Here is a 27,528-nt window from a genome sequence, read left to right as displayed (position 1 = left end):
TCAACAGCATTTCCCAGTAATAACGAGGTCAACATACTGTATAATACAGTATACTCTTCCTCATAAATTATATGTTGTCACATCAGCATCTTATACAGCATATATGATGAAGAGAGAGGTGGACACTTGAAGGATCCACAACATGATGACTAATGAATGGAGGACAACACACACGTGAACGCACACGCATACGCCACGCATGCACTCACTCACTCACTCACTCACTCACTCACTCACTCACTCACTCACTCACTCACTCCTTTGCCCCTGTTGCCATTTCCCTGCAGTTGTGATGATGTTATCCTAGAGAGAGTGAGAGAGAGAGAGATAGAGAGAGAGAGAGACAGGAGGAAGAGGAGAGCAGGGGAGGGGATGGGAGGGGCTGCCGAGCAACAGAGAGGAGGAGGAGGAGGGGTGGGGTGGGCACGTAGTAAATGAGAGAGGAAGGAGACTCCAGAGAGAGAGAGAGAGAGAGAGAGACGGGGAGGTAGAGAGAGAAATCCACCATCCGTCCTGAGGAGAGAGAGAGAGAGAGAAAGAGAGAGAGAGAGACAGGGGGAGGTAGAGAGAGAGAGAGTGACAAGGGGGACGTAGAGGGAGAAATCCACCATCCGTCTGGAGGAGAGGGGGAGAGAGAGAGGGGGAGCCGGCAAGGGAAAGTGGGGGCTTCCAGATGCCTTGATGGAGCATGGGCCAGGTTTTAGGATTCTCTCATTGCCGTGAGTCTGTCCTTCTGTCTGTCTGTCTGTCTGTCTGTCTGTCTGTCTGTCTCTCTGCTTATACCTGAGCCAGTTGTGTATTTTTAGATCCGTCCGCAGCATCCTCCTGTATACTCTGTGTTTCTGCTGAGCATCATGTTCTTGCTAGCTGTTATGCTTCATAATGTGAGCTACAGTCGGCTCTCTCCTTCCCTCTGCTGTTCTCTGAAACACATGGTGGTGGAAAGGGCTTCATGCGGTGCACTGTAGTGGCACTGCCGTTGTTGTTTCCATTGAGCTGCAGATGTATGTGTGTGTGTGTGTGTGTGTGTGTGTGTGTCCTGTGTACAGTGTGTATATCTGTGTATTGTTGCCTCTAGGTTGAAGTTTAGAAGGCTATGTTGCTGCAGTCCTATAGATCCTCGATGACGTGATCAAATATCAAATCAGACACTAGTTTTAGTTTGTCTGTGTCCGTCTGTGGTCACTGTGATGATGCTGGCTGCTAGCTAATGTAGTGAAGGCCCTTCAGTCCTATATGGCAGCGCACAGTGGGCCGTTTTCATAATGCAGTTAAATAAGATTTTAATAATTTATGTTATGACTATCTGACTGTAGTAGGTCCATGTATTGATCAACCTTTACCCGTTAATGTATGAAACCAAAGAACAGCCGCTGTCCTCCACAGAGAATAATATTCTACCAATCTGTTCCCAGCTGAGGGTCAGGCGGGTTTTCCTGTTCCTCTTCTTTCTTTGCATGCCTGTTCTTTCAGAGTCACTATAATATGACATTATTAATTAGACGAGGAGTATACCAGCATTTGTTTTTGTCTTATAGGTGTCCTTTTGTTATTCAATCCCTGCTAATATAGTCTTTGACTGCATTTTACTGAGCTCATGTTGAAGTCGAGCTTTTTGTTTGTCTTCCAGAGGAGTACGGCTCAGTAGCTTCCACGCCAGACTCCACACCTCCGTGCACTGATGGTAAGACTTTACTCACTATAGGCCTACTCACTATACTCACTAGACTATACTCAGTAGCTTCCACGCCAGACTCCACACCTCCGTGCACTGATGGTAAGACTTTACTCACTATAGGCCTATACTCACTATATTCACTAGACTATACTCAGTAGCTTCCACGCCAGACTCCACACCTCCGTGCACTGATGGTAAGAATGTACTCACTATAGGCCTACTCACTATACTCACTAGACTATACTCAGTAGCTTCCACGCCAGACTCCACACCTCCGTGCACTGATGGTAAGAATGTACTCACTATAGGCCTACTCACTATACTCACTAGACTATACTCAGTAGCTTCCACGCCAGACTCCACACCTCCGTGCACTGATGGTAAGACTTTACTCACTATAGGCCTACTCACTATACTCACTAGACTATACTCGGTAGCTTCCACGCCAGACTCCACACCTCTGTGCACTGATGGTAAGACTTTACTCACTATAGGCCTACTCACTATATTCACTAGACTATACTCAGTAGCTTCCACGCCAGACTCCACACCTCCGTGCACTGATGGTAAGAATTTACTCACTATAGGCCTACTCACTATACTCACTAGACTATACTCAGTAGCTTCCACGCCAGACTCCACACCTCCGTGCACTGATGGTAAGAATTTACTCACTATAGGCCTACTCACTATACTCACTAGACTATACTCAGTAGCTTCCACGCCAGACTCCACACCTCCGTGCACTGATGGTAAGAATTTACTCACTATAGGCCTACTCACTATACTCACTAGACTATACTCAATTAAATTCAATTCAAAGGGCTTTATTGGCATGAGAAAACATACGTTTACATTGCCAAAGCAGAAAGAACAAAACAACAATACAGCAATACAATCAAAACAAAAATTATGTACTTTGAAGGTCAGAATCTTCAATAGATCAACTTCTGTGTACCAAGATAACTCGATGCAGGTATAGTGCAGGAATATACACAATTATTAGTCTTTAGGGTGGTTGTGTTCCATTTGATATCCTTCTCCTATCACAGCAACTCACAAATCTTGCTGCTGTGTTTGCACATTGTTGTACTTCGCCCAGCAGATATGGGAGTTTTTTGTCATTGGTCATGTTTTCAAAATCTCCGTGTGTGGTTGTAATCTGTGGGAAGTATGTGTCTCTGATGTCTTGGTACAATGGACAGATGGTTAGGAAGTGTAGCTCGGTTTCCACTTCGTTTAGTGTGCAGTGGGTGCATAGTCTGTCTTCTCTCGGGATACAGGTCTGCCTATGACGGCCTTTCTCGATCGCGAGACTGTGCTCACTGAGTCTGTACCTAGTTAAGATTTTTCTTTGTTTTGGGTCGGTCACGGTGCTCAGGTATTCTGCCACTGTGTATTCTCTGTTTAGGGCCAGATAGCATTCTAGTTTACTCTGCTTTTGTGTTGCTTCTTTCCAATGTGTCAGATAGTTTTCCCTTTGCTGTTTTATAATTTGTTTTAGTCCAATGGGTTTTCTATCTCGTGGCTCTGTACTATACTCAGTAGCTTCCACGCCAGACTCCACACCTCCGTGCACTGATGGTAAGACTATATACTCGAAGCCAGTGTTGATTATGTCCACTAATACTGTGACAAGAAATGTTTTTTCACTGACGAAAACTACATGGAAACGAAAATGAAAACTAAGCCATGATGAATAAAACTATAGACTAAATATGTTGACAATTTCGTCAACAAATAGAGATCCAGTAGAAGTAGAAGACACAAGTCATTTTACACTTGGTTGCATGCTGAAAATATAGCCACAAGCTCACAAAATATATTTTAGTTGACAAAAATCTTATGATATTTAGTGGACTAAAATTAGACTAATAACACTAAAACATTCCAGAGGTGACTACAACCAGATGAAAACTATTCAAAAGTAAAATCTAAATGTGCTGTCAAAATCAACACTGCTTAACCCATTCTGATCGGGAACCCGTTTTGGTGTCGGCATCATGTTATGCTTTAGCTATTGAAAAATAGCAGATCTACAAGCTCATAGCGCGCCACCGAGTGGCGCGCTACGAGCTTGTAGGCCTGTTATTTTTGAAAGATCGAGAAGAACGACTGACATTTTTTTAATCTGATCTCGGGTCAGAATGGGTTAATCAGACCAGTGTGTGTCCAGTGGGAAACCTCGTATGAATCTGATCTCAGGTCAGAATGGGTTAAAGCAGTTAACCAATTTAGACCTAGAACACACACGTTGTAATACTTTTCTACGTCTGGAACGTGTAGTTGATTCTGTATAGTATTCTGTATACAGTATATCATCACCGTCGGGCAGAAACCTTGCCATATTTTTGTGTGTTTTTGCGTCCGTCCGGGACTACATAAAGTGTCTTTAGTTCGTTAGTGTCCCTATTCTGGGGTGAACATTTTGGCAAAAACAGCCGATCTACAAGCCTCACGAACTTTCACGACGTGCTGTGACTTCTGAGCTGGTTATTTTCTGCAAAGATAGCATAGAGCCCTGGAGACTCTGGTCAACAAAGTATTTATTGTACAGTAAAAGAGAAAAAAAAGTGTAATGTAACTTAAAAATGTGTTTATTTGTTCAGTATTCCGCCCCAATTCCAAACCAGGATAAGTGGTTCATCTGCTTGGTGCATTAGCTTGTGTATCTTAACTTTCTCTCTCTGTCTCTACAGTGAGTATTGTCTCTGTCAGGTGGAAAAAACCTCATATGTCCAAACTGTTACTTTTCAGGATAAAAAACAGCAACAGTAAAAGCAACAGATGTACAAGATCTAAACGCGTCGCTTGCCACCGCGTTCCGAGCTTGTAGATCAGTGTAGTGCAGTGTAGATTCTGTGACGCTGCGGTATGAACAAGTAGGGCACTAATTTACGCAAAAAATACGCTTCCAATTGTCGTGACGACAATTCACCCTTTACCATGTCCCGCCCCTGGCCGTGCCCCTCTTCACAGATTAATTAGTTGCCGTTTTGTGGTTGTGACAAAAATCCTTTTCTCTCCATTCACTATCAATGAAATAACCTGTTTTTCAGTTGCTTCGCATTGATATTCTTATTAAATTAAATTCTTATTTTAAACTTGATGTCAGTAAAAAGGAACATCACAGTATCACAATATCATGTTTGTTTTTAGTTTTTCCCAAAAATGACGTTTTAGCAAATTCAACATAAACAAGGCGGAACCAGGCCGGAAACAAGGCAGAAAGAGCCTGCTGGCTAGTCAGTCAGGGACCAATCAGAAGGCTGACAAAAATGGTTGAATTAATTGGAAACTCCATTGGTCCATTTCTCATTGGTCCATTTCTCATTGGTCCAGGTGGAAACGACGAGTCTGAGCTGTACGAGCTGCAGACGGCCAGAGAGTGGTCCGACGACGGAGACGAAGAGCAAGACGAGGACGATGAAGGCCTGGCGTCGTCCCCGTCCTCCTGGTTCACGCCCCGCCAGAACTCCCTGGAGCTGACCTTCTCCTACATCGCCATCGCAGAGGCCGAGGCGGTGGGGACCTCGCGGCATCTCCGCGACCGGCGCCGGGGCAGCGGCCGAGCGAGCCGCGCCGCCACCCCGGGCCTGGTCCGCGCAGACACCCTGGAGACGCTGCTGGACCTGCCCGACGTGGAGTGGAACCCCCACGCCTTCCTCAGCCGCGACGAGCAGGAGGAGGCGGCGAGGAGGATGGAGCAGGAGCGCTCGGAGGAGAGGACGGCGGCACGGCCCGGGACTCCTCCTCCTCCCGTCCAAGCTCCTCCCCTTCCCCTGCGCCCCGAACTGGAACCCCGCCGGGCCGACGAAGACGTCCAAAGAGAGGAGAGGGAGACGGACGGCTCTCGGCCGCCGTCGCCTCCCCAAACCCCCCGTCTGTCCGCCGCGGCGTTGGCCCCCCAGCAACACGGACCCCCCTCACAGAGCCTCCAGGGTGAGAGAAACGTCAACGAACGTCACGGGGATGAAATGGGTGATTATTATCCAGGGGTCTGAACGGTCTGGATTGCTGTTCGTGTAGCCTCGGTACCCAGGCTTTTATTTTCGTTCGCATTCGGCTCAAAAATGAAAGCCTGGTTGGAACGACACACATTTCCTGGTCTAGGAGTGGGAGGGAGTGAACTACAGTGCAGAATATGGTGACTCTAAATATGGTGACGTCAGTTTTCTTCGCTGTTTTCTACCAGGGATAATCGGCAACTAATCACTAGTTTTTTTTTGCAATTTATCATAGGTGATTTCCATGCACTTAACCATAGTTTTTCCAGTGTTAAGTGTAACTAAACTAAAGAGGAGTGATCCATCTCTCTTCCTTTACAATCTGACGATAGTTGCACAGTAGCGACTGCAAAGCAAAATATGACACTTGACCATTAGTATCAAGAACAAAACATATGGCTTGAATATTTATTTTTATTTCAGAAGAGTACTGTTCCTTTTAGACTGACACATGTGTAGCTATTCTTTAATTGAATGTATGAGTAAGCCTAAAGACACCATGAGTTGCTTTAATTCATTTAAATTCAGTTTGTCTTTTATTTGAATAGCAGCCTAATCAGCAGCTAATCAAATGAAATTTTGAATGAATTATATTTTTTGTTATTTAGAACGACTAAAATAACCTAAAATATATTTTTAAGGTGATAGCTAAATAAGTGTCATAATCCGATTAATCGTTTAAATAATCGGCAGATGAATCGATTATAAAATTAATCGTTAGTTGCAGCCCTTATAGCGGGCACTCAGATTGGCGAACCAATATTATCCAACGCTTGCTAGATGCGCTACACGCCCCTCTGCTGGCCGGGCCAGGCTACTGTTCATGCAGGATTGGGAGGGGGTTCATTCTGGTTGTATACATGTGTGTCACCATGCTTTCCGGTCCTTGATATGACTGGGTGCAGAGTGTCACCGTGGGCCAGGCCGGGGCGGGCCGGGCCGGGCTGGCTAATGTGCTTTGACAGATTAACCGTGACCTTGACTGGGGCACATGGCTGAATTATGGCTCCAACTGGGGTCCGGGGATCCCCAGGGGTCCTTGAGGGGGTTCCAGGGGGATTTTCGGCTACTACTCTGCTATTTTAAAATAATGTTGACAAAATGTTGATCTTATGGTGCGTTATGGTTTGGCATAACATCTTTCCGAACGGGCGTCTACAGCCAAATACATGGTTGGTGGTCCTTCACATAAAAACATAAGGAGATACGAGACACACTGGTTGAGAAGATAGTAAAAGATACTGACTGTGATGTGTGTGTGTGTGTGTGTGTGTGTGTGTGTGTGTGTGTGTGTGTGTGTGTGTGTGTGTGTGTGTGTGTGTGTGTGTGTGCGTGCGTGTGTGACGGACTCTCTCACACTGACTATCGGGGTTAGATCATCTGTAAGGATGAGGTCATCCGTCGCTTTGCTACACTGCTGATCATGCAGATCTGTCAGGTTTACACTGACCTATAAACCAAGTACATTTACTGAAGTATTGTACTTGGGCACAATTTGAAAGTACTTTTATTTTACTTGAGTATCTGAACTGTGCTCCACGGGCACAGATATGTGGCCGTGGAATTCTCCCAAAACGGTAAACACAAAAGTAATCAAAGAGTAATTAAAAATCTGCCCCACCTCAACCGGCTGTAACATTGATGAACCCATTAATGCATTACTGATTACCAATCCAACAAATTACCTTTGTGAAATGGGCCTTTTATGTTTGGTGCGGTCAGTATATTTTGAGGCCCATACTTTTGTACTTTTACTCAAGTAAAATTTTGGAATACGGCCATACAGGATTTTTAAAACCCATTTAGACCTGAGGACGATTCTACAAATGTCTTCTAAACAGTTTTCTGAAAAACCCCATGTTTCTGTGTCAGTGGAGGTGCTCAAACATTTTCATGTCAAAGACCCCCAGAATTATCTGTATTTGGCCACGGACCTCCATATGAAAATATGTTGTTCCAGGGACCCCCCCCCCCCCCCAGGAGCAAAGATTTGAGTTGAAAACGTTCGCGCTGAAAGAATATATATTCCACATTTGCGACACATTTTCACGATTTTTCAAAAATAGCTGATCTACGAGCTTTTCTCCTCTGGTGAAAAGCTGGAGTTTGCGCGATACAGTAGCAGGCTCTCAGTCAAATCTGGTCACATTTGTAGAACGTCCCCAGGTCTAAATAAGTAATTCCACCCCTGCTCTCTGTGTCCTTTAGTATTCAGCCAGCCAGATGGAGTCAGTAGCAGCAGTTGCCCGGCAGTCGCAGTCGCAGTCGCAGCCACGCCGCCCAACGAGCCGGAGTCTCCACTTGCCATGGAAACCAGCTCGGTCACGCCGCTCGCATCCGCGCGACCAAGAGGCGGAGTCAACGGAGAGACGGCGTCCGCTGCCCGCTGTGTCGCCGCTGGTCAAAGCACTCAGGAAGAGCAGCCGGTCAGCGGCCATTGGTTCTCAGGCCTGGATCTACCGGAGGATCTGCTCGCATGTGTCCGCATAGCAGGTACGGGCTGCACTTCATGTCATTATTGCACAACTACTCGTGTCATGGAAGCCTTTATTTGGGGCCCGGGGTTCCCAAATATAGGTCCGCAAGATGCCAATTCACCATATTCACACCGGCGGCCATTTAGCATTTAACCCATTCTGACCTGAGATCAGATTCATACGAGGTTTCCACTGGACACACACTGGTCTGATGAACCCATTCTGACCTGAGATCAGATTCTAAAAATGTCAGTCGTTCTTCGATTTTTCAAAAATAGCAGACCTACAAGCTCGTATCGCGCCACTCGGTGGCGCGATATGAGCTTGTAGATCTGCTATTTTTCAATAGCTAAAGCATAACATGATGCTAACACCAAAATGGGTGCCCGGTCAGAATGGGTTAAGTCTTACAGTAGTTAAAGTGCCACTTCCTCCCAACCCACAAATATGACGTGAGAGCAAGATGTGTGAATAATTATAGTAAATAATTATAGTGAATAATTATAGTAAATTTTGGGGCAATTGGCCCAGCCAGGCGGTGGCGTAACCATCTGGGCACCCGACTGGTAGTCCAGTCGCAGTGTGCCGCGGGTTCGACTCCCGAGCCCGACACGGCCTTTACTGCATGTCTTCCCCCCCATCTCTCTCCCGTTTCCTGTCAACCTACTGTCTGTCCCTTCAAAATAACCAATAAAAGGCGTAAGCCGCAAAAGAAAATTATTTAAAAGAAAAACATTTTTGGGGCAATGTGGGAGGCGTCTTTATATCCCATATGTTTTATTTCATTCTCACCTGCTACGACACCCCTTCTCAAGCTGAACATGTACTGCATTTGTTTTCTTCTCTCTTCATACAGTACATGATCTTGCTTAGACTAGACTGACTCTATGCTAATTAAAACAGACCTATTGTTGTCACTGTATTTGGTGCACTATTTTTGTTCCCTCTACACCAAATCTCTTCACCTGAAAATAGCCAATCTACAAAAATAGCAAGCTTGTTGCAGATCTGCTATTTTCTGCAAATCCGTCCTGTGTCCTAGTGGTCATGGACCACGAAGCCGAGTGTAAATCAATCAACCTTAATCAATACTCGGGCTAAAAGAAATATCTGGTTTCGCCTTCACATACCGTAAATGACCCCTGGCCACACACGGCGCTGGCTGCATGGACCCCAGAATAGGTCCAGAGTATTCCATTATGTCTCCATGGTAACATGCCCATGGGATTGTATGAGTTTGAGTGATGGTGGACTAATCGTAGGAAGAATATATCCCTGGCCTGGCTGGTAACTATAGGATTTAGACTTAAAAAGTATGTCTTCGTTTTGCCATAGAGAGAGGATGCAAGGCCAGGTGTCTGTCTGTGTGTTTGCACAATGTGCATTGTCCAAGCACTCAGAGAGAGAGAGAGAGAGAGGGGGGGAGGGCGAGAAACATGACCCGGAGAGTTGAAATCAATCCTGTCTTCCAATATGGTGCCAACACTTGAAGTGGAATGTCACTCACTGTTCTTATTTTAGTGGCCCAGGGTTGGATGCACATTCCAGCCTCAGTTTGTGGTGATTTATGTGTGGTGTGTGTGCTTGGTGACAGCCTGCAGGGAGTCGGGGTGGATTGAGTAACTAGTACACTCAAGTGAATACAGTTAATCCATGTTGGGCACGTTACCATCTTTTATACCATATTTTACCACCAGAGAGACGGACGGTACATGGTACCTTCTCTGCAGGCTAGGGCTTCGAGATCGTTTGTTCCCATAAGTATTAAGTATAGGACTTATGAACAAGCAGGCCCCGTCTCAGTTCCGTGCATACAGTGTGATGTGATGCCTCTTGGAACTATGACTGGTGGCCTTCTGTTGGCATTGTTTCTTTATTGTCAATGTACTGTGTGATCTGTTTGTTTGTATATGTTCTGTATCCTGATGACTGCTTGGCACAAAACAAAATTCCGAAAGGACAAATAAAGTATCTATCTAAAATATAGGATAGTAACTTGGTTATATAGCGGGATATTCGCTTCAGCGATTCACTATGGGAGCGCTCCCTCTGAGCGCGACAAGTCACTTTATTTACTTGTTACTGTTCTCAAAAAGTAACGGCGATCCTAAAAGTAACTATTTACGTTACTAGTTCACTTTTGCGTACCTTTTTTCCCCCTTCAATATTCATGTATTGTATTTTCCAAAATACAAAAAAACGACAACTGAACTTTCATCTATTGTAGATCATTCTGATGAAAAGCAGTAGATATAGATAGATATAGATATAGTCTTAACAACAACATACCTCGAAATCATCTTTCTGCAGCAGACGGGCTCAACATGATCGGGAACACCGCGCCTCCATGTTACATTTGGTGCAGTCATCCTGTCTGAAAAAAAAAAACAGTTTAAAAGGTTCAGTCAGACAACTCAAGGAGGATGTAATATATATATTTATTGAATATAAGATAATCAATGCAATATATTTATTATGGTTTGGCGATGTATTGGATCTGCTTTTTAGGTACTCAGGTCAAGCGCATCAGTCCCGAACATAGGGACTCTGAATCCCCCCGTACCTAAAACAGTAGATCCAAAACGACAGGTGGTAGCTGGGGTGGAGGTGGGTGAGCACTTTGTATACAGCAGCGCATAGTATACAATAAAGCAGCAGCAAGCAAGCAGGCTACTTTAACCTTCGGTTAAAGTACCGGTATGAGATTGGGTGAGCGTGTGATTGGCTGGGTGAATCATGTGGATGAGAGCCTGATGCTGCGGTGGCCCAATTAACGGCCGGCGCGCTGACTGAGGTTCCCTGACTGAACTTTCTCTGCACATGTCTACGACAGGCGCAAATGCTCATTTGTTTTGCCAAAATGGATTCATTTTGGCAGACTGTCGGAACTACAGACAGACATCTCTAGCATTAATAGGACAATTTTTTTAAATATAATACAGAAAAAGGTAATAATTGAGGAGCCGACTCAACCGAATCTGAACGACACCATATGGTGACGGGACGGAGAGCATGTCTTCAACAAGCAGCGGGTGGAGGAGGAGATCACAAAGTAGGAAGTGTGAGAGTAGAAGTTAAGGACCGTGACAGTTAATTTAACCTTTTAATCCTCTGAAATTGTCATGTATTATCACTCCAACACTGACTGTTATGCTGGAGGAGGCAGACAAGCAGGCAGGCAGTCTGCTATACAGTTACATAGTACAGTGGTTCCCAAAGTGGGGTCCGGGGACCCCCAGGGGTCCTTGAGGGAGTTCCAGGGGGTCCCCAGCTAAATGATAGTTTGTAACCAAAGGGACCCTTATCAAATCAAATCAAATAAATTTTATTTGTATAGCACATTTAAAAACGACTCTCATCGTACCAAAGTGCTTCACAGGTCAAAGAAAACAATACAATACAGTGCTTATGGTTCTGTAACTATAGAGTTAAATCAACATCGATATAAATTGAGGGTCCCAGAGATAGAAATGCCATTAAATGTCTGTAGACTATAAATGCATGTCAAACTGAGGGTCCTTGAAATTAAACGGGTTGAGAATCACTGCTAGAGCCGTAAAACAATCTTCTCTTATGAGGGTCCCTGGCATATCTTTTCAAATGGGCGTCCGCGGGCTGATTAGTGTCAATGTATATCCCATTCTGACCTGAGATCAGATTCATACGAGGTTTCCACTGGACACACACTGGTCGGATTAACCCATTCTGACCTGAGATCAGATTCTAAAAATGTCAGTCGTTCTTCGATTTTTCAAAAATAGCAGACCTACAAGCTCGTAGCGCGCCACTCGGTGGCGCGCTATGAGCTTGTAGATCTGCTATTTTTCAATAGCTAAAGCATAACATGATGCTAACACCAAAATGGGTTCCCGTTCAGAATGGGATATATAGTAATACAATTAGCAATTGAGCATATAGTTGAACTCCTTGGTACTGCAGTAGCATCCTCTGCACCCCTCGCCCACACCCCTCCTCTCTCTGTAAATAGACCCTTTGATGCTACTGAGTTTTATACCAATAATTGTCTCGTTTTTAAAAATAGAAAAATATGGCCAGTACAGAATTCATTCCGTACTGTATGTTGATCTGACCCCCCCCCCCCCCCCCCTCCCCATGCCAAAGCGCCAGCGCTCGCCCAGCAGTCAGCCGTCACCCAGGCGGATGCCTCAGGGTGTCTTACTGGTATATGTATTACTGATGAATTGGGTACAATGGACCGTCCACAATGAAGTCCGTTACAGGTTTCTGTTTGGAAGCAGAGTATTGCTTGATGTCATCACAGACGTCCTTGAATGCTCGCTTTCTGGCTTCAGGAGAAACCTTCTAATTGATAGCGCAAACCTAATCCAAGATAAAAGGAATGCCACGAGTGCATATTATTTCAGAGTTTAGCTTTAAAGCATTCCGATGTGGTCAATTCTAATCTATTTTTGACGTGAATGCTATTGTCGTCACTGTCAGTGAGGTATTAATTTCTTAAGCTTGAATAGTTAGTATTTATTTATATGTTTAGCTTTTGTTAGTGTTGAAAGGGAGTCAGGGGGGGGGGGGTGGGGGCTGGTAGGGGGGGGGGGGGGGGTGCGGACTGTATTATTTTCAGCTGTCAGTTCTTGTGGACTGCTGACAAAGCAAGGGAGAGCCAAAAAAAGCCCAGACCAACAGGGGCAGCTCGACGGGGCAGAAGCACAGGCAGAGACAGAGAGAGAGAGAGAGAGAGAGTGACGGTGTGTGCGGGTATAAACACTGGAGCACTAAGACCACCAAGATGGCCAGCAAAGGTGAGACCCTAAGGCTTAAAGAGAAATTAAGGGGATCATTTAATTGAGACAGTGGTGTCTGTCAACCATGGTGATGGTGGTGGCGCTTGTATTCGGCATACACTCGCTGGCTATAGTTGCTATAGACTAGAGGCTATAGCAACCAGGGGTGTAGCCGCACTTCTGTGGTCCTGGATTATACTGTTTTTTTGCTTTGTGCCTTGTTGTGGTCTTATAGTCTGGCAGTTATAACCCTTCCATCCCTATTCCTGGGGGCAAACATTCGGACTAAAATGGAAGATCTACTAAGCGTTTTGAGCCTGTTACTTTGGACAAAAGAGACTCGGTGTGCAGAGGGAAGGAAAGTATACTAGTTTGGACCCCTGGGGGACGCCTGTCAACAAAATACAGTATAGGTGTAAGGGACTGTTTGCAGAAGTGTTGGGGATCTTCTCTCATTTGTAAAGTCCTTGGGGAATACTGTAGCATGCTAGTATATCTTCAACCAGCTAGAGGTGTGTGACTGTGTGTGTTTTTGTTTTCAATTCAGTAGACTATGTGTGTCTTAACTTGGTGTGTGTTTTTTGATATGCTGTTGTGAGACCGCCGTAGTAGCCTGTAGTGTAATGAGTTGAGCAGCTGGTTTCTCTCATTTTAACACCTCCTCTATGGGTTGCAGAAAGGACACGTAGAGAAGTTCTGAAGGGTGTCGATCCTCCTACTATTTATGTTAGCACCTCGTTGCATCTAAATTGGCTGAGCGGTGTTTTGATGGAGGACTTCATGCAGTAGGGTGTCTGTTCTGAACTGACTGAGGCAACGTGTCAATGAACTCTCAGGATCTTTCAGTGTAATGGAGGATAACAATATTACAGGTCATGTAACCTCACAGGAAGCTAAGGGTGATTTGTAACGCGCAGCACAGGTCAGACTATAACGGGAGGTCAGACTTTATCAAGGGCAGTCCCCGTTCTGCCTTCAAGATGATAATTAGCTTGAGCCTTTCAGAAAGTCCTGCAGTGCCAATGTAGCATAAATGGAGGGGGAGGATATCTCTACAGTACACAACACATGTTAATGTTAAATCACACCCGTGTGAAGTGAGGGGCGCTCTTATTATCGTACACACTGTATGCCCCGAGCTGAATTAAAACTGTTGAACTGTGTTTAAGAAAGAAAGAAAGAAAGTTACCCATTGTATTTTATTGTGTACCAATGTCTACCTCCGTACATCCAAATGTAACTGTAACTGCCCAGTGTTTTGAATTGACAGCAACACAATCCCATTTCAATCAGCATGCAGGATACTGTGTGTGTGTGTGTGTGTGTGTGTGTGCACTGCATCCTATTGTGACAATTTGGACAGGTGTGCACTGCATCCTATCATAAACGGTAAATGGTGCATTTATATAGCGCCTTTATCCAAGGCGCTTTACAGAGATTGTGCATTATATTCACACATACATTCACACACCGATGACAGAGGAAACCATGCAGGGCACCAACCAGCACATCGGGAGCAATTATGGGTTCAGTGTCTTGCTCATTGACACTTCGACACTAACTCTGGGTGGAGCCCACAGGGTTCGAACTGGCAACCTTACGGTTACCATCCAGCCACTCTACCCCTGAGCCAACGCCGCCCCATGACAGTGGACAGGTGTGTGTGCACTGCATCCTATCGTGACAATGGAGAGGTGTGTGTGCACTGTGCACTACGGCTTTAAGCAACTAGTCGACCCCCCCCCCCCTTTTTTTTATGTACGACTATTATTATAAATCATTAATAATTAATACATTATTATTATTATTTTTTTTACATAATAGGTAGGCCTAGTTAAACAACTATAGTCGAAACTAGTCAACTAGTAAAACTCACTGGAAGTGAAAGCCCTAGTGTGCACTGACCTGTCCTATCGTGACAATGGACAGGTGTGTGTGGTGCCAGGGACGTGACGTGACGTGACACAGGGTAACTATGAATAGAATGTTTATACTGTAAATAGGACCCCCTCCCCCTTACAGACACATGCTGAATAACAATGACCACAGACAGACAGACAGACAGACAGACACTTAATGCCTGCCCAGCCCACCATTATTGGAGGCACTTACAGCTGAGCTCATCATGTGCCATAATTACATGACATTATCATTAGGCATAAGGCTGGCTGGCTGGCTGGGTGGGTGGGTGTTTGTACGAGGGGAGGCTATTGTTATCTCAACGAAAGCCATCTTGTCATTTACGTTAAAGTATATAATGACAGTTAGGGCTGGGCAACATGTCAGTTTTATATTGTGGGTAAGGGCTAGTTGTGATAATATGAGAATATCCATCTTTTCCTGGTTTCAAACGATTTTCAATGCGAAGCCAGTTTCAAAGTTATTATTATTGTAACATTATTACACATCTCTCTGTTTTTACTAAGCATCGTTTAGGTGCCGTGGTCACCTCTTCACCCAAAACTGGACTGTGAATTGGCCATGGGTGGGTGGGTGGGCGACCACCGCGGCGTGACGTCATGTTGTGGTTTTCGGCGGTCACCTTATCACCTAAAACTGGAGCATGAATAGACCTTTTATTGGGTGACAGAAAATGAAGGCAGCCGCCGCAGCCGGGGTGGCGATGAGGAGGAGGAGGTTGCAGAGGGAGGAGGACTATGACGTCTGGCAGCAGGTGCTACAGAAGACAACATTTAAATGAGTCCCTCCTCCTCTAACCTCTTCTTTCAGGGGGTTATATTTAGTTGAACGCCCTCCGCGGCCAGCGGCCTGCGTCAGTCTGTATCCCTGAAATCCCTCTTCGTCATAACCTGCGTGTCATTGACCTACGATAACCTTCGCTATTAATGGCCTTGTTGTTTACTTTCACTTTGACATCTTCAGTACCGTTGCAACACACCCACGCACGCACATGTGTGTTTATTATAGAGGGTATGCGCGTGACATCATCATCATACCAGGAAGTTATGCGGGAACACTTACTAAGTTACAAAAAACTACTTTCTGGCCTTTACAACTCATACATCTAAACTTAAAAGTCCTATCTGATTGCATTAAACGATATTAAATGACGTTACACTGACTTTGCCACTCGATCTGCCATTCATGTATGGATGCACATACCCTCTATGCTTAATGGGAGGACATGTTTAAGAATGGTATTTTGTTCAAATGTTTGGCATTTCACACTTTAAACTGATGCCGAAAACAGCCGATCTGCAAGCTCACAAAACATTGCCGCGAAAGAGATACGTTCGGTTCACGACACCTATAATTCCAACCCCAACTTTAAAATGTCTAAACCTAACCCTAACCTGAATCTTTTCATAATTGTAACACAACTCTTTGTGTTTTAAACATAAAAAAAACAATTTATCTTGTGAAGAACAGGGAAATGGTCCTCACACTGACTATATCTCAAGTTCTACTATTTACTTTTTAGGACATTTGTCACTTACAAATATAGTTCAGTCAGACAACTCAAGAAGAATGTAATATATATATTTATTGAATATAAGATAATCAATGCAATATATTTATTATGGTTTGGTGATGTATTGGATCTGCTTTTTAGGTACTCGGGTCAAGCGCATCAGTCCCGACCATAGGGACTCTGAATCCCCCCGTACCTAAAACAGTAGATCCAAAACGACAGGTGGTAGCTGGGGTGGAGGTGGGTGAGCACTTTGTATATGCAGCGCACAGTATACAATAAGCAGCAGCAAGCAGAATTGAGCGCAGGTTGTATGACAGCAGCACGCTGATACAGCAGCAGTGGGAAAGCAAGAAGGCAGAGGAATGCAAACCTCTGGTTCAAGTAGCCGGTATGAGAGATGGGGTGATCTGTGATTGGCTGAGTGAATCATGTGGATGATGCTGCGGTGGCCCAATTAACGGCCAGCGCGCTGACTGAGGTTCCCTGACTGAACTTGCTCTGCGCATGTCTACGACAGGCGCAAATGCTCATTAATACAAGTACACTGCACACACACACACACACACACACACACACACGCACACACGCGTCAGTGACGTGATCTGTCTCGTTCCGTCGTGGTTGAGATCTGATCCCGAGCCTACGCAACCATATTATTGGTGCTTGCGTTGCGTACCTTGCGTCGAGGACACCCTGCCCAGAAGTGTTGGGCTGTTTACATGACTCCATTTCCAATTCCAATGTAAGAACAGCTAACGGGGAGCCTCCGCTGTCCTACATCGGAATTTTGTGAATCGGAACTTTGTGAATCTGTCCTTTGGAGCGTTTGGCCTTTGGTGGTGAGGTTAAACGTATTCTCATTACACGTGAGAGTACAGTAGTGTTTTTACACACCATTATAATATTCTTATTTATATATTTAAGACCCAATTACTGAATGCCAATCTCCATGTTTTCTTCAGGATATTATTTTAGTTATTTACTGTCTATGACACGATGTACAGTATGGCACATTATGAGTTCACTAGTGTCGTGATTTAGGTTTAGATTTATTTATTTAGCACATAGTATAAAAAAATAGACAATACATATCAAAGAACAAAAATACAATGCAAGGAAAGGAAGAAGTCAGCTGGCTTATTTGGAATCCTTTCCTGTATGGAAGAGGTAATTGATTAACTTAAACAGATTAAAAGTTCATTAAGAACAATACAAAAGACTACAATTTGGCAAAGAGAGCAGCTGTGCAATAAAGAAATAAAAACAGACTGGACAAAAAGTGGAAATAAACAATACAACAACAAACACCATCTATATAGGTTGACCATCTATATGGCCTACAGAGTCTCCATGGGTAAGGATAGGCTAGAGTCGCAGGCGAGGAGAACATATGTCAACAAACACAGGCCACGTTTATTACAGCCACAGAGAAATAAATACAGTGGATCTATGACGTCCCCATAGCAGATTATGGAAACAAAGATCAGAACAGAATGAGCAGGAACAGAGCATGCATCTCATATCATGTAGTACTGTACATACAGTCTGTCTCTCTGATACAGCAGTGGATCAATAGGCTTATGCATGCAGTGTTTTGCCACTGAGTCAGGCAGCTACGGTCATAATATCATGACAACTAGTATTATTGCTTCTCAAATGTTTTATTTGCAAGGACCCCCACAGCTGTACAAATTGAACCTGTAAGGGTCCAATTGCATTTCCATTTTGTATACTCTCAGAGTTAGACCTGTTATGGTAATTCAGGGCTAGCTCTTCATGTGTTTCTGGTATATAATTAATTAATTATCTACTCCTTTTGTATACAGTGTGTATGTCCGACAGTCCATGGCAAAAATGTAATTTTGGCAGAAATGTCTACCTAAAGGCTCATATACATAGTCTGGATTTTCGGTGGTGAGGTGACCACCGAACTACAACATGACGTCACTGAGCCGCCCCAGCCCTTCTCTCTGTTTTTACTCACCACCGCTCAACGTTATTTCAGCTCCGGTGGTCAGCTCACCACCGGAGCGGTGGTCAGCTCACCACCGGAGCGGTGGTCAGCTCACCACCGGAGCGGTGGTCACCTCACCACCGGAGCGGTGGTCAGCTCACCACCGGAGCGGTGACCACCTCACCACCGGAGCGGTGGTCACCTCACCACCGGAGCGGTGGTCACCTCACCACCGGAGCGGTGGTCACCTCACCACCGGAGCGGTGACTACCTCACCACCAGCGAAAATCCAGACTATGAATAGGCCTTTACCCTAACCTGCTCCGTCCCCCCCTGTGTCTCTTCCAGTGATGGACCTGATCTACTGGAAGGAAACGGAGCGCTCCGGCATGGTGCTGACGGGCCTGGTGGTGGGTCTGCTGTCTCTGTTCCAGCTCAGCATCATCACCGTGGTCTCCACGCTGGCCCTGGCTGTGGTGGCTGTCACCATCTCAGTGCGCATCTACTACCAGGTCCTCCACGCACTCAACTGGGGCGACGGAGAACACCCCTTCAAGTAGGAGAGATGTCTGTCTGTCTGTCTGTCTGTCTGTCTGTCTGTGTCTGTGTCTGTGTCTGTGTCTGTGTCTGTGTCTGTGTCTGTCTTGGCTGTCTGTTGCATGGATGGATCTAAATTCTCAACGACTTTTCAAATTGGTCAAGAACTATGTCAATGTCGGCCCAATCGCTCCTCTCTAGGCTCTATGGATCCAATTACAAACGCTTCACTGTATGGGATGTAGTCGATTGCAGATGCTGAAGTCTGCCGGTGCAAGCCCACATTAGATTAACACCAATATACATGTATAAATGTGGAATGGAATAGGGCATGCCTCTAGTTTATTATTTCTGAGAAGAGGCAGCAGTCCAGCCTCATCCAGGTTTACCCCCTGACAATACAGTAAGGATGAGGATTACACTATTACTGCAGTAATAACTTAAAATGTATATATCGCAAGCTATTTCAAGGCATGGTACAAATAAACAGATCAGCCAAATAGTTCTGTACACAACATTGTATGAACAAAAACTAGCTATACAAACATATAATTAAAAACCTATATTAGCCATATTAAATTCACAAATGCGGTAATATAATATAATACATATACAATACATATTATTGGTACAGCAAGTACCAATAATGGTGTGCAAGGTGACGTTCATCCAGAGTTCAAACCCATGCAGTGAAGCATCCACTCACTGACACGGTGCTACGGCGCGTTTTTAATCATTCTTTGTTTGCTCTGTCTCTGTAAGCTGTAATTCACCTTGAGCAGATTATCACTTAATAAATAACGATCATATAAATGGGAGAGAACGCGTTGTGACTGAAGCTGGACACGAGCCTACTGGCAGCGTGACACCGTCAGGCTGGGAGATTTATATCAAAGTTTAAGTCATGACAGAGTCTCGTTAATTAGAACAGGCTGCGTCATGTTGCCACATATACAAACCTCTGGGTCCACTTTGGGGGACATTTGGGACTTATTTATTCAAGACTCGTCTTGTGTCTTTTCTTCTGTAAGATATGACCGTGTTGACGGGTTTACAGTCAAAAGTGTTTCTTGTTTTACGCGATTTGGGCCTGCCATTTAACAGTAATATAAGCGCCATGGTTGTGTCATGTGAGCCATCTGTAATCCAGGATAATTGTTCAGAAGTAACAAAGACAAAGAATATACCAAACGAGTGTGTGTGCGTGCGTGCGTGTGTGTGTGACATAGCGTCAACACTCATAATTAACACAGTAAGTGTTTTGTGTGCTGGCTTACGTTGCCGTGGTAACAAGTGGAATGAATTGAAGACACTTTAACCCTAGCGTGTCATTATAGGCTAAACATAATAATAATAATAAAAGCTTGTATAGATCAGCTATTCAACTGACGTCTATGACCCCTTCATGACTAAACCCATTTGCCATTGTCAACAGTGAACAATGATTTATGCGAGAACTGTGGAGAAAATATACACAGAAGTGGATAGGCATGAGAGAGACAAAGAAGGAACTGTTGCTAATTGAAAATGCTGTGTCTCTCCTCCACCCAGAGCATACCTGGACCTAAACACTGTCTCTCCTCCACCCAGAGCATACCTGGACCTAAACACTGTCTCTCCTCCACCCAGAGCATACCTGGACCTAAACACTGTGTCTCTCCTCCACCCAGAGCATACCTGGACCTAAACACTGTGTCTCTCCTCCACCCAGAGCATACCTGGACCTAAACACTGTCTCTCTCCTCCACCCAGAGCATACCTGGACCTAAACACTGTGTCTCTCCTCCACCCAGAGCATACCTGGACCTAAACACTGTCTCTCTCCTCCACCCAGAGCATACCTGGACCTAAACACTGTGTCTCTCCTCCACCCAGAGCATACCTGGACCTAAACACTGTCTCTCCTCCACCCAGAGCATACCTGGACCTAAACACTGTGTCTCTCCTCCACCCAGAGCATACCTGGACCTAAACACTGTGTCTCTCCTCCACCCAGAGCATACCTGGACCTAAACACTGTCTCTCTCCTCCACCCAGAGCATACCTGGACCTAAACACTGTGTCTCTCCTCCACCCAGAGCATACCTGGACCTAAACACTGTCTCTCTCCTCCACCAAGAGCATACCTGGACCTAAACACTGTGTCTCTCCTCCACCCAGAGCATACCTGGACCTAAACACTGTCTCTCTCCTCCACCCAGAGCATACCTGGACCTGAACACTGTGTCTCTCCTCCACCCAGAGCATACCTGGACCTGAACACTGAGTCTCTCCTCCACCCAGAGCATACCTGGACCTAAACACTGTCTCTCTCCTCCACCCAGGGCATACCTGGACCTAAACACTGTGTCTCTCCTCCACCCAGAGCATACCTGGACCTAAACACTGTGTCTCTCCTCCACCCAGAGCATACCTGGACCTAAACACTGTGTCTCTCCTCCACCCAGAGCATACCTGGACCTAAACACTGTGTCTCTCCTCCACCCAGAGCATACCTGGACCTAAACACTGTGTCTCTCCTCCACCCAGAGCATACCTGGACCTAAACACTGTCTCTCTCCTCCACCCAGAGCATACCTGGACCTAAACACTGTCTCTCTCCTCCACCCAGAGCATACCTGGACCTAAACACTGTGTCTCTCCTCCACCCAGAGCATACCTGGACCTAAACACTGTGTCTCTCCTCCACCCAGAGCATACCTGGACCTAAACACTGTCTCTCTCCTCCACCCAGAGCATACCTGGACCTAAACACTGTGTCTCTCCTCCACCCAGAGCATACCTGGACCTAAACACTGTCTCTCTCCTCCACCCAGAGCATACCTGGACCTAAACACTGTGTCTCTCCTCCACCCAGAGCATACCTGGACCTAAACACTGTCTCTCTCCTCCACCCAGAGCATACCTGGACCTAAACACTGTGTCTCTCCTCCACCCAGAGCATACCTGGACCTAAACACTGTGTCTCTCCTCCACCCAGAGCATACCTGGACCTGGACGCTAGTCTGAGCGGAGAGCAGGCTCAGCACTACACGCGGAAAGCCATCGTTACGTTCCTGTCTGGCCTCGACACTCTGAGGAACCTCATCTTTGTTGGGAATGTCTTCGACTCCCTTAAGGTAACTTAACTAGTAACTACAGTATGTGGTTTTTATGCTCGAGTCAAGTTTCAGTTTATCTGGAGCTCGGATCTCATATGTTCGCCCCCAGAATACACCATTTACCATTTATTGAAGATCTGTAATTAAGTTGAGACTTTTCTAAATGGTCGAACAATATAATGTATAATGAAAACGTTTGTATTCAAAACCTAGCTGTTCTGTAACTGCTGTATAGTCTTTCTCTGCAGTGCATGTGAGTCGCCTCTGTAACCAGAGGCAACTCCCAGAGGACGAGACATGTGATATCACATCACACGCACCGCACGAGGCTCAGCTGGCCGAAATGAGTGGGTTGCATGTTCTCTGGTATAACGCTACACAGCTGGTAGTACATACAAACAAATTGTAGTAATGTTATATTTTCAATAACATTTTTGCGTTGGGAATTGCTGGGGTAGATACAGTAGATACAGTCTACTGTATACTAACCCATTTAGGTTCTGACGTCGAAAAAACGTCTTCTGAAAGAATATATGTTCAAAGATTTGTGCCGCATTTTCACGATAAAAAAAAAATAGCAGACCTAGTGGCGCGCTACGAGCTTGTAGGTCTGCTATTTTTCAATAGTTAAAACACCAAAAGGGATTCCCGTACAGAATGGGCTAATACTGGGCAAAGAAGTGTGTGTATATTTATGTATTGTAATTAATAGCAGGCAGCAGTGTGTGTGTGACATAACAAATTGAACGTTGGGAGTCATGACCCAACGTGCGATGCGACTGCCTCATCTCTAGTCTTAATCCCCCTTAAGTCTTCAGGAACCTTCTGGTCTCACTCCTGATCTGGATGGTATTTGACATGATACACAAGTGGCTCTCTGCGGAGAGGCAGGGGGAGAAGGTCAGGTCCCTTTGGGTGTCCTGTTTCAGAGCACTGTTTCTATAGCTGAAGGCGATACTGCAGTGTCACATACACAGTTACACACACATGCGGTAAACACATTTTTGTGAGTATAACTACGTAAACGTCTGTTCCTAATCACGGTGAATCTCTGGATATTATTATGCCTTATTTTGATGCGGGGCCTTTATATGGTCTCTGGGACCTAGTAGCTGTTGTGCAGACGCCAAAGAAGGCCGTTCCCACAACCCGGTGCCAAGTATCTGGCTCTTTGTTGCTCTGCTGCTGCTTTCTATAAACCAGCGACATGAAAGCCCACGCAGAACAGTGATGTGGGGTAGGTAGGTAGAGGGGGGGGGGGGGGGGGGGCAGGAGTGCATATTCACTCTTTTTGAGTGGTGCAACCACTCCAAGGAAGGAACAGCAATGTCCGTCCCTATGTGACTATGTTTAGAGTACTAGTAGGGGCGATTCGGCGAAAGTGGTGCTGTTGTGCCAGAAACAGAGAGAGAGAGATAGTGTTGCACTGTTGCCTGCTAATTACAGACAGAGAGAGAGGGGCAGGGGGACAGGGGAGTTGCACCATTTCATTCACACAGGTGTGATTTTTCTAAGTCTAGAGAGCCAAGCTCAGAGTCCAAAAGGGAAGCACGCACATCTCAAAAAGATTCTACAGGCGCTGAACAAAAATACAGGTGCTGAATCAGAATCAGAATCAGAAGGTAGTCCTGGACGCACACGCACACCTGATCTCAACCCCCCTTGCACTTTATTAACAGAGCCTTTCGTCAGGTATGGGGGTCCGCTGGGGAACCACTGTTCCAGACTAGAGAGCCAGACTAACCGCTGCTTTGAAGTCTCTGGGCTGCTAATCAGAATAATGATTTCTTCTTCTTCTTCTTAGTTCCTGGCTCTGATGTACCTGATGACATTGTTGGGGAAACTGTGCAATGGCCTTACTCTGCTCATCATCGGTGAGAAACTCAGTCTCACACGCAGACGTGAAAATAACATATAATGGAACCCGTTGATTTGTTGAATGCTTGTCATGTAGCTTTAGATGGGTGGTTCTCAACCTGTGGGTCGGGACCCACGTGATTTGGGGGGCGGGGTTGCCCTCAGATGACAGCAAAGTGCCTTTTAAGACCTTTGTAATACCTCAAAAGGAAAGAAAGACCCCTACAAACTATACTATAAAAACTGGTCGAACATTGGCCAAATTGTAAAATAATAATAAGAAATAGGCAATTTTTTTGTACAATGTATACAAGCTTGTAGATCGGCTATTTGCACAATATTTATATCCGTTGAACCGAAAATGGAATATGCCCCAACGCCTACATTCCAAGTGCTTGTCAGGGACCTGGGGGTGTCCCCAGTTCAAATGTATTTATTTATTTATGGGGGGGGGGCACAGCACAGCTCATCCAATGATCCGATCCAATGCTAATAAAACACACTTCCCTCTTGATTTACTCCCCAGGTATGATCGCTCTCTTCTCTCTGCCTCTTTGCTACAGACAACGCCAGGTAAACTGCTGTGAACCGCCGTCGTCACCTCCACTAATGCCGTCGTGTCCATGCAGGCCACATGTTTTCCTGTTATCTTTACATATTATTTGTCTTGTATTACAGGAACAGGTGGACAGTGTCTTGGCAAAGATCCGTGCTCAAGTTGACAACGTCTTGGACACGTAAGTGTGGCGCCATCTCCTGGCACAAGAGTTCAACAGGACTTTTCTTTTCCCCACTGAAGAAACTTTGCTAAACTGTAGTCCTGACTGGGTTTCCAGAAAGTGGCATATATACCAGTTCTCCATTTCGGTTCATTTTCCTCGCATATAGCTTTTGTTTAATTGGCTCTGTAGCATTTTTTAATTGGAAACACACGTGAGGTCTCATATTCAGTTTCTAGTTCAAATTGTTGCTGAAACAATCAAACGATGTTAGGGGAAACTGAACAGGAAACTCAAACTGGGGCTACAGTTGCGTATACACTACACTACAGGACCTGTTTCTGTTCGTCAATGTTTTTTTTTTTTAAACATATGTTTATTCATTTTCTTTATATTACAGAAGTATTTTCAACAATTGACATATATTTCCCCCCCCCCCACATCCCTCTGGCAGCACAAATACAAACAAAATCTTAAAACGAAATGAATTGACAATAATAAATACAAAACAAAAATAAATAAATAATGACAAAACAAAAAATAAAACGAAAATAAAACACATTACATACAGTTAAACAGATTCACAATGTCCATCACAGTTCCCTACCCCCACCCCCCAGCTGACTACTCAGATAACCACTATACATCCAAAGCCTCTTCAATATTTTCAGAAACTAGGGGCGGCGGTGGCTCAGGGGTAGAGTGCCTGGATGGGAACCGCAAGGTTGCCAGTTCGAACCCGGGCTCCCCCAGAGTTACTGTCGAAGTGTCCTTGAGCAAGACACTGAACCCCTAATTGCTCCCGATGTGCTAGTTGGTGCCTTGCATGGTTTCCGCTGCCATCGGTGTGTGAATGTAAAGCGCTTTGGATAAAGGCGCTATATAAATGCACCATTTTATTTACCAATATCACCTCGCCTAATGAAGTTCAAGAAATTCTCCCATATCTTATAGAATACCTCAGGTTTCTTCCTAATTACATAAGTTAGTTTCTCATGTGCCAAACTGGTTGTTAAATTCCTCAGCCAAAAGCCGATCGTAGGGGCATTGACATTCTTCCAACATAGCGCAATTGAGCGTCTGGCCTGTAACAGGCATGTTCGTCAATGTTGATATAATGACCAGTCTCTCTGTCTCTCTCTCTCTCTTTCTCTCTCTGTCTCTCTCTCTCTCTCTCTCTCTCCAGTCTCCAGAGACTGTCCCACGGTGGCAGCGCCCCCCCTGCCCCGACCACCGCTGATGGAGACGACAAACCCAAATCCCAGTAGAAAGCAAAGACAAAGCACGTCAAACGGAGAGGAGAGTGAGGAGAGCCGGAGGAGGAGGAGGATACCGGGGAGTTGCAGGCTGTCCCACTCAGATGTCTTATTATACCCACAGCAGCCTGCAGCCTGCAGCGCTCACCTCACAGAGCTCCACAGAACAGAGGGGGGTGGGGGGAAGGGGGGGGGGGGGGGGGGATTACTTTTACAGGGTTTTACGACGGGACTTAAACACGGTACTGAACGCTGTTAAGTGTATGCATATGGAGCAGGAGGCGAACCGGGGATAAGCAGGGTCTTAATGCAACGAAGCCACGGCATGTGTGTGTGTGGGTGGGTGTTTGTCAATACGGACTAGGGTTGTGCACTAGTGCTGCCACCATACGAGAAAGAGAGAGACATTCAAAAGTGGACGATTTTAAAACCACAGCTGTGATATATTATAAATATATATACTGTATATCCTTGTAAATTATGAACACAATGGTTTTACTGTTTTACCGACGCTGGCGAAGAAGTGGCTTATAGATCCGTGGGTTTTCAACCGGTGGTCCTTGAGGAGGGGGGTTCCAGGTGGTCCCCAGCTAAATGATGGAGAGTTGGTTTAACCAAATGGACCCCTTATAGATATTTAACTCGTGAGAGCGTAAAATGAAACCAAATGGAAACCATTTTGGTTTCATTTTACTCTCTCAAGAGTTACATTATTGTTAAACATCTGGATTACTTATACAAGAAGTCTATACAATTCAACGTTTTGCCTGTTATCTCTCCTAACGGTACCAACATCAATACAACCTGTTATCTCTCCTAGTGGTACCAACATCAATACAACCTGTTGTCTCTCCTAGTGGTACCAACATCAATACAACCTGTTGTCTCTCCTAACGGTACCAACATCAATACAACCTGTTATCTCTCCTAGTGGTACCAACATCAATACAACCTGTTGTCTCTCCTAGTGGTACCAACATCAATACAACCTGTTGTCTCTCCTAGTGGTACCAACATCAATACAACCTGTTATCTCTCCTAGCGGTACCAACATCAATACAACCTGTTATCTCTCCTAACGGTACCAACATCAATACAACCTGTTGTCTCTCCTAGTGGTACCAACATCAATACAACCTGTTGTCTCTCCTAGTGGTACCAACATCAATACAGCATGGAATTGTGTGGACAAAAATCTTGTCCCAACGACAACAAAACATTCTTTAGTTTTGAGTCTGAGAGGCTAAATCTCATCAAATGGTGGTTCCGTTCCGTGGCTCCAAATACCCAATACAAAAAAGATGGGCCTTGATATGAAAAGGGTTGAAAACCACTGGCTTACTGTAGATGATGGGCAGCTGAGATCCAAATGAGGTAGTGAGTTATCAGGTCCTTCACGGCCCACGGGGTTGGGGGGTGGGGGGGCGCCTGAAAAGACAACAGGGAAGTATTGTTGGTCTGTAATCAGCGGCAGTGATTTAGGGCTGGAGTGGAGTTCCCTAACAGGTCGTCATCATCAACGCCACCATCATTATCCTCCTCCCTGTGGCAAAAAGGAACGGTCATCGACGACAAGCTGGGAGGGGTCACCGACCGTTATCCACTCCGCGGCAGCAGCATCACATTTTGCAATCAGAATGCATGTGTCCAAAGCATAGTATGTGAATGCACACTTACTGTATCTTCACGACTGCTCGTGTGCGTGTGTGTGTGCGTGTGTGTGTGTGTGTGTGTGTGTGTGTGTGT

At 45.2% G+C, this 27,528-nt stretch overlaps 1 protein-coding gene across 1 annotated transcript; it reads left to right on the top strand.

The window, feature by feature from the left end:
- Positions 1 to 673: 673 nt before the first annotated feature.
- Positions 674 to 27,195, top strand: rtn2a (reticulon 2a). The gene is made up of 12 exons (XM_080772133.1): positions 674 to 719; positions 1,631 to 1,684; positions 5,021 to 5,620; positions 7,894 to 8,178; positions 9,757 to 9,781; positions 12,792 to 12,940; positions 18,661 to 18,868; positions 21,830 to 21,968; positions 23,755 to 23,824; positions 24,334 to 24,380; positions 24,486 to 24,544; positions 25,713 to 27,195. The coding sequence occupies exons 1-12, from the start codon at positions 689 to 691 to the stop codon at positions 25,792 to 25,794; spliced, it is 1,749 nt and encodes a 582-aa protein (XP_080628259.1). The 5' UTR covers positions 674 to 688; the 3' UTR covers positions 25,795 to 27,195.
- Positions 27,196 to 27,528: the final 333 nt, after the last annotated feature.

This window comes from Protomyctophum bolini, assembly GCF_963924005.1.
Source record: "Protomyctophum bolini genome assembly, chromosome: 9".
Lineage (NCBI taxonomy): Eukaryota > Metazoa > Chordata > Actinopteri > Myctophiformes > Myctophidae > Protomyctophum > Protomyctophum bolini.
This window is presented reverse-complemented; position numbering and strand designations above follow the sequence as displayed.